General features: G+C 41.3%; 1 protein-coding gene across 1 annotated transcript in view; it reads left to right on the top strand.

The window, feature by feature from the left end:
- The window catches only part of itga2b (integrin subunit alpha 2b), a 23,660-nt gene that overhangs the window by 10,162 nt on the left and 5,249 nt on the right, over window positions 1-8,249 (top strand). Inside the window, exons 13-22 of the mRNA XM_015370446.1 lie at window positions 1,343-1,478; window positions 1,559-1,744; window positions 1,824-1,869; window positions 2,788-2,889; window positions 3,079-3,134; window positions 3,222-3,373; window positions 4,416-4,529; window positions 4,623-4,690; window positions 7,196-7,331; window positions 7,413-7,505. Coding sequence (XP_015225932.1) covers window positions 1,343-1,478; window positions 1,559-1,744; window positions 1,824-1,869; window positions 2,788-2,889; window positions 3,079-3,134; window positions 3,222-3,373; window positions 4,416-4,529; window positions 4,623-4,690; window positions 7,196-7,331; window positions 7,413-7,505 — 1,089 coding nt within the window. The remainder of the gene's footprint in view (window positions 1-1,342; window positions 1,479-1,558; window positions 1,745-1,823; window positions 1,870-2,787; window positions 2,890-3,078; window positions 3,135-3,221; window positions 3,374-4,415; window positions 4,530-4,622; window positions 4,691-7,195; window positions 7,332-7,412; window positions 7,506-8,249) is intronic.

The following is an 8,249-nucleotide window of genomic DNA, read 5'->3' as shown; positions in this document are numbered from 1 at the left end:
CCTTATCACATCACCTTTGGTGTAGGTTGGAATGCAGGTTGATCCATAAATCGAGAGTTTGTGCTTTTTGGCTCAGATCTTAATTTCCATCTCAGACCAAAACGGGGGCCATATTACAACAAGTAAAGCACCTACTACTATGTCAATGGCAACATTACATGCAACAGAAATACATAATCTGGAAAAGTTGTTCCTCTATAGCTGGAAGAGTAGCTGAAATTCCTGTGCATGAGAAGAAAATAAAGCTCTTTGTGGTGGCGAGTGCAATCTGGTATGTCAGCTTTAAACACCCATTATGGCTCCTTTTCCACCAGTAAAGAGACTTTCAATGTGCCCAAAGCCAGGTTATGTTGCCCATATATTATGGGTCCACAGTGTAAGATTTTTCCTGACCGTGCTTTGCAAAGGTAAAATACACAGAGCTTTGGGATTACTCTGTGCATCTTCGTCTTGCTCTACGCTTGCAGGCTTATTTATTGAACAGTCAACACATTACAACAGCAGGTGTTAGTTTGTATTACGCAATCTCTTAGACATAGCATGAACTTTTAAGATAGGGAATATGTCTGGTTTCAGTATACGCTTTTAAAAAAGGTGTCGGGGGTCATGAATTTTTAACTTCTGTGTTTCTTAAATGAAAAACAGGAAAGCATTCTTGCAACAGTTTTGACCGTCTTATGACCTGCATACGCTATTTCCACTGATGAGAGTAACATAGCAAAACAAATGATTAAAAGCAATATAAAAGATATAAATGAATAAATTGATAAAAAAAACAACAGAAATCATAATAACTCCAACAATAAAAATAGTCAATTCAGTTGATTTATATAGCGCCATTTCACAACATGTATTCTCAAGGCACCTTAAAGAGCCAATTCCAACAGATTATACCGTAAGAGTGGTTCAACATTTTCTATCTAAGGAAAACCAGTTGATTGCACCCACTCATTGACTCGAATGCAATCCCATACACCAAGCATGCTTGTAGCGACAGTGGAGAGGAAAAACTCCCTTTTACCAGGAAGAAACCTCCAGCAGAATCAGTGTTGGTGGCCATCTGCCGAGGCCAACAGGGGTTCAAGGAGACAGAGGCAGACATAGAAAAAGAACCAGTGACACAAAACACAACTGTCAACCAGCTCCACAGGCGGCCCCTTCCAGGAAATTCACAGCCAGTCAGAGGATGAAAGAGAGCACATCCAGTTATTCATGGTCAGAGAACCAGGACTACACTAAAAAAAAACAGGCCAAGCTACAACTTCCACAAATAAAGGTGTTTTTTTTCCAGAGGAAATGAACATAGAGCATGAAGAATGAATGAGCATGTTTCTGTGTTCAGGTGCTTTTACACCTGCAGAGGAAGCAGGCCACCTTCCCCTCCCTGCCAGACCAGTCACTGACTGGTCGGTCTCTTTATGGCAGGTTTGGCTCTGCCCTTACTGTGCTAGGTGACCTGGACATGGATGGTTACCAAGGTAGCCAGATATCCTCACTCTCTGCATTAGTAACCATTTTTCTGCAGGTTATTAATCTAATGTTATCTCACTCTGTTCAGATGTTGCTGTTGGGGCTCCATGGTCAGGTGATGGTAAGAGGGGGCAGGTGTTTATTTACCTGGGGAACAGGAATGGTCTGTCAGCCATACCCTCACAGGTGATTGAAAGCCCATTGCTTAGCAACGGATCAGCATTTGGATTTTCCCTAAGGTCAGGTGGTGACCTTGATGGGAATGGATACCCAGGTAAGTTTCAGGAACTCAAGTTCTTTAATGAATAATCACAAATCAATAACCAGAGGCTTTCTGTTTCCTGGATTTGTAGATCTGCTAGTTGGTGCGTGGGGTGCAGATCGAGCCTTTCTCTACAGGTGAGGCGCGACCAACAGTTTGTATCTAAAAAGAGCTTCATTTTTTTGCATTTTTAGACAGCTGAAACACCTAAAAATTGCCTATGCCTTCGGTGACTTCAGTGAGGGTATAAACGAATCTGGGCCTGAGCACCCTGTCTCTTCCTCAATCACGGAAGGGTTGTAAGCCAGGTGGAGGATATCCTGCTGGCACAGCAGACCTTTATGGGCCACCAACATTGACAATAGAGGCATCAAACATTGCTCATGCAGACTCCATATCCCCAACCAAGCTCTAATGGTTGGATTAGTTGTAGTTGAATACGTCCCTGACAGATGGCTCCATCATGTCCACAGCAGATCCTCACCACTGGAGGATGACAGACTCTGTGAGCCTGGACTCACAGAGTCTGTCCGACTTTCTCCTCTTCCAGCATATAAAGCTCACCATCACCTCTCTCATCACAAGCCCCAAGTTGATCATCTACCTCCTGCTTAGGATGTCCTGGTGACAAGTGTACCAATGGACATTGTTTAGCCCAACATTGAGCACAATTCAAAACTTGCACAGCAGTCCAATTATAAAGCAACACTCTGATTCAGAGCTGTGGGTCTGTTCATCCTCATGTATCTCCAGATGTCGCTGTTTTTTTCCACATGGGTGTTGAAGTCCCCCATATGACTTGTGGAATTCCCAGGAGGGAGGCAAACCACACCCAGTTAAATCATCAATGAATCAGGTGGTGTAGGCCTCCACCTCTGACTGCTGCCCAAAGCTCTTACCACCAATCCCCCATGTTTTCCATGGAGGTGGTGGCTCCACAACTATTGTTAAACCATTTTTTTTTTTTACTTTTTAAAAATGGCCTTCAGTGTAGCTGTTTCAGAACCATAAACATGAACACATAACGTCATTAAATACTGGTTTTGTGCTTTTAGGTCTCAGGCTGTGATCCGGTCCAGAGTTTCGGTGTATTTGCAGCCAGACTTTTTAAATCCAGAAGTTAAACTGTGTCATCACAGAAACACTCCTGTCTCATGGTAACTAAGCAGCTTTTTGTGAGTTTTCATTAACCTGACCAAAAAAACTCATAATTATATATATTAAAACCCTCAAATTTAAAGGGCTTTATATCATCTACATATTCTTATACATCAGGACTGTCTTTTTGGTGTTGTTTTACAGAGAAGAATAAAATCTGCATTTCTTTTCTTTTTGCATTTTCTCAGTTTTGATGTTCGAATATGCATCCATGTATCTGGTCACAAAATCCCTAAGCAGACGGGTAAGGGTGAGGGGTTCATTAGGGGAATAACAGAACATCTTGATATCAGTAATCATTTTTCTGTCTTTTGGTGATTGGCTGTTGTAGATCTTAGGGTGGAGCTACAGCTTGACACAATGAAGCAGCCGATGGGACGAAGAACTCTACTGCTTTTGACCAATCAGCCACATGAGATAATGCAACTGGTTGTTGAAAGACAGGTGGGCTGGGCCTGTACCAATCATACAGCCTATCTGAGGGTGAGTGAAAAGATCATTTTAAGATTGTGGAGAAATTTGTTCCTTCCGAATACCTCAAGCTGTAGCTCCTACCTCCTGTTTCTTGCTCCTATCCTGACACCTCGTGGGGTTGCAAAATTAAGAACACCTACAGGCAGGAAAAGAAGCTCCCGCCTGCTGTGCTAAATTCAGACAGCCTTCAGTTGTATGGACATCATAACATTGTAGACATGCACTTAAAAGATTCTACTTAAATTAGGACCGAAGCCTTTTTGAGAAGAGCTACAAAAAACAAAAGTTACAGAAATGTAATTAGTAGCTGAAGCTGTAAAGATCTTGGCACCTTTAGGTTGTTTTTTTTTTTTTTTGCCTTTTTGCTCTTATCACATCCACCTGTTCCTGCTGGTATTTAAGCTTCTGGGCCCCAGGCTTTGGTGAAAGATTATTCAAGCTTCCTAGCGAGACTTACCCTAACGTTCCCTTTGTTTAGTTCTGTCGGTTCCGCATCTGTTTTTCTGCTTACGGACCTCTGGGCTTTCAACCGCCCCCGGTGTGCTCTCTTGAACGTGTTCTGTTCTTTCTGGACTATTACCTGGATTCTGCCTGGTGCCGACCTTGGACCTGTCTTCTGACCATGGCTTGGATTACCTTTCTGGATCTTTGGGTTGATGCTGCTTCTCTTCTCTCCTGGATCTCCGGTGCCGGCTCAATAAAAAGCATAGAAAGTCCGCTCCTCTGGACAATTCTCTTTCCTCTGGGTACACACTGAACTTTGACAGATTTTCAGTAAGCCCACCGCAGCAAATGAGCAGCCGCACATTACGTTAATAAACTCTCTTGTTAATATATCACTGTCAGTCTGCACTGGCACAAGGAGACATCCTGCTTCCTTACCTTAGGTCCTTCCTTACTGCTAGCAATATCTGGATAAAACTTATCATGCTAACTTCCTATGCACTTCCACTGTAGCTTAAGTGTCACTACCGATTTGAGGTATTTGGAATGAACTCGGATGAAACTTGATAAACAGAAAACTATACATCTCTTGTTTGTTCGTTTTCAGTCTGAAGAGGAGATTCGTGACAAACTGAGTCCAATCTTCATCACTGCTGAGATAAGCCTTGTAAACTCGACCAAAAATGCTCTGCTGCATGGACAGACGCACTCAACAGTCCAGGTGAACCAGCCTATATTCAGGCCGAGCTGGAGCTGAACCCAGGATCAGAGTTTTAGTGCACATGGAAATAACCACAGTGTGTTTGTGTTATAGAGTCGGCTTATTCTGGAATGCGGTGATGATAATGTTTGTATCCCCGACCTGAAGCTGAGAGTTAAACCGTGAGTCAACATGACGATGTAACTGTCATTATTATTATAATTGTTTATTTATGGATGACTGATTCTCCGAAACTGCATTACTTATGTCACTGATCTATGGTCACGAATGTATCATGGAAGGAAATAATATTAATGAATAGTGCAACCAGATTAATGAAATATCACTTCAAGTACTTTATAATGACAGTGAGGATAATAATAATAATACATTTTATTTGAAAGCGCCTTATCACAACACCCAAGGACACTGTACAGGCAGATAAAAACATTAAAAACAGGAAGCTAAAAAGTACAAGCATAAAGATGCCACAGAAAACAGAACAGCAGGAAGTAAAATAAAACCAAAGGAAATGGGGATGTTTAAATCATACAAATATTATCTAAACTGCCGGTTGAAAAGTTAAAACTAGAGCATAATTTCAACATAGGCCGTTTCTCAATTCACAAGAACGCCAGTACAGACTTGTACCCTGGCCAAGTATGTTCTTGAGAAGAACACAGGAAAGTATGGACTCGGGGAGAACGCAGCATAAATATGGGTCAATTGGAACAGCAGCATACTCGTGACGTCACCACACGCTTGACTCATCTGGAGCTGCATTTCCCCTCCTGTTATTAATAGTCTCTAGATCAAGGGTCACCAACGCGGTGCCCGTGGGCCCCAAGGTGCCCTCAAGGACCACATGGGGGGCCCTCAGAGTCTCCTAAATAAAGAACAACCCACCAGTGGGCTAAGTTTGAAATTGTATTCTATTCTGTTGCTCCTTTTTTTAATCATTTATAGAGATTTCAAAAATGACAATGTCTAAATAAACTTATTTAACAGAAACAATAAAAATAAGTTGATAATGAACAAAGTTTAGGCTAACGCTAACCCTTGCTAGCCTTGGTTTCATTCCGAACGTAGTCCCGCCCACAACGTTTGAGGTCAGGAAGTTCGGTCTGGCATTGCTCAATAGTAGCGCGAGTATGCTCGCACAATATCTGACGGGCCAATCAAATTGTCAGGGCGGGCTTTATACGATGATGGACAGATGATCAACAGTAACGTAATCAACCACGTCACCAAAGCACGCTTGGGTGACAACAACAATGGCTGCCGCTGGAGAGTTGAGGTGTGTAGATTAGGTCTGTTCTAGAAGATATCGACAGCAAATTAATTTTAAAAGAGGAACAGAGAAACGCGATCAAGGCTCATCTTCTTATTCTAGGCGTGCAACTGCACGCTTTGATTTTTGTTGACAACAACTATGCGTGGCTTAACATACGTCACGCACTCCGTTGCTCTTATTGGTTGTAGGTCTATCCAATTGAGTGCAGAGGCATTTATTTTCCTGGTTCGTTCAAAACACGCCCCATAATCACAGCTCTATGGAGCAGCATCAGACTCATTCTGACTAGAATTGAGTCGGACTACGTCAGGCTAAACCCTTGCAGCTCATGAGTCAGTAATGGTCGCTCTTCCTAAGTCTCGGTACTCTTGAAGTGGCCCTCAGCCTTAAAAAGGTTGGTGACCCCTGATCTAGATAATAATACATTATTATAATGATTAATACTTTCAGATAAACACATCAAATAAAATTTTTGCCAAAAAACAAAACAAAAAACATTAATCATAGCCAGTGGGAATATACACATGGCTCTGCTGCAGACGGGCTGCGGTTAGCCTCAGAGGTCTGCTGATTGCCTGTCAACATCGGAAGTTTTTTTTAAATTACGCACTAAATCAGTAAATGGGCCATATAGTGACCCTTAAAAATATATTAAATATATCACCTCAAATGATCTTAAAACGTACTTTTAAAGAAGCACATCAACAGAAAACAGATCTTTTAACGTAATACTCTGCAAGTGCTAACCTGGAAGCTGCTTCTCACTGCAATGCATGCAGAGACAGGGACAGTCTGTTCTGTTGCATGCTGGGTAAAGAGGGAGGGGCGAGAACAGCAACTTTTTTCCATTCTTTGTCTTGTTTTCTTGTGAATTGGAACAGCTCTAGGGCTGAGGCTGATGACGTTTCACGAGCACATGAGAACGCACAAGTACATATAATGAGAAACGGCCATATTTTCTGCAGAAGCTGCACTGCACTCACCAGTTCGTCACGTACATATATAAAGATAGACATCTTTTATCTCCAGAAAGTACTAAGATATTTTTTGAAGATTCAAACAATAAAGGTATAAAGGGTTTTCCTATTGCTTGTTTCTTTTCGATTGGTCACCAAACCACTCAATAAAAATTACAGTTTTATTGTCAGTAACTCGTGCTTTTTAAAATATCTTTTTTGACATGAAATATTTATAATATTTTAAATGAAATGCTTCCTACAAACTTTAAAAGGAACTGCTATAGAACTGATTACATCTTTATGCTTTGGGCCAGGGATGAAATGGGCTTTTCATTGCCACCACTCAGTACTTGAAGGATTTGCCTGCTGACATGTTGTTTTTGTCTGTCTGATGGTGTGTGATGATGTTTGTTGATATGCGTTGGTGTGAATAGGGTGTCAGATAGTGTGTTGGTTGGAGATGATCAGTCAGTGTTGCTGTCAGTGTCGGCTATCAACGAAGGTGAAGGTGCATATGAGACTGAGCTAGTGATCCAAATCCCGGAACACACACACTTCCAAAGCAGTCAGGTGAGATGAGCAGTTTAAGCAGCCAATCAGAGGGGTATGTTTGGTGTGCTTAAGTTGGGAACTGTTTTTCTTTTTTTTTAGGGTGCAAATCGTCTGGTGTGCATTCAGAGGAAAGAGAACCAGACTGTTGTTGTCATCTGTGACCTTGGAAACCCCATGAAACAAAGACAGATGGTGAGTAATCCTCCAAAAGTTGGTCTGTTTCATCCCTAACGTTGGACAGTAGGACATTTTAGAAATCAATTTGCTTCAATACTTGATTAAAATCATTAAATTATGCCATCATGTCAAGTTTTAGAGGTGCCTGTTAATTGTTAATGACTGAGCCAATTGTGGCTAAGTGGGGAAAGACTGAATACATGCAAAACATGCAAAACACCTTCCCTGGAGGTCTGGAGTTGCCAAACCCCTCTACACTATAAACACTGTAACACCCATAATGCACCGATGCTGGTTTTTTAAAAGAGGTTTCAGTTCTAATCAGCGTTCAGTCCAGCAGGACTGGGGTCAGAGTAAGCCCAGTGAAAGGAAACTTGATGTATGAAAAAGCACAAATCCTCTTTCACCAGAGAGTACAACATTTAGAAATAGATAAAATATGTTTTAGCTTTGAGCTTTACTGGGAGATGTACCAAATCTATGTGAATTTCACATGGAAAAAAATATCTGAGATTAAAGCTTGATCATGAGATCATCTGATTGTAATGACAAGAACAGTGATATGTAATCTGCATAACAAGTGATTTGAGTCATAAAAGAGGATGATGACAAAACCTAAACTTTTTTTTTAAATGTCAGAAAAACAAACTGTCAGCAAGTTTCTTGTTGTCAGTTTTGTAAAACAAATGTTTCCGTTTAAACATGTTATTAAGAATGCCTTTGCTGTCCTTACCTGCCGCAAGTGGGTTTGGTTTACTG

This window comes from Cyprinodon variegatus, unplaced genomic scaffold (assembly GCF_000732505.1).
Source record: "Cyprinodon variegatus isolate N-32 unplaced genomic scaffold, C_variegatus-1.0 Scaffold46, whole genome shotgun sequence".
Lineage (NCBI taxonomy): Eukaryota > Metazoa > Chordata > Actinopteri > Cyprinodontiformes > Cyprinodontidae > Cyprinodon > Cyprinodon variegatus.
Note: the sequence above shows the minus strand (reverse complement) of the source record. Positions and strands in the feature narration are given on the sequence as shown.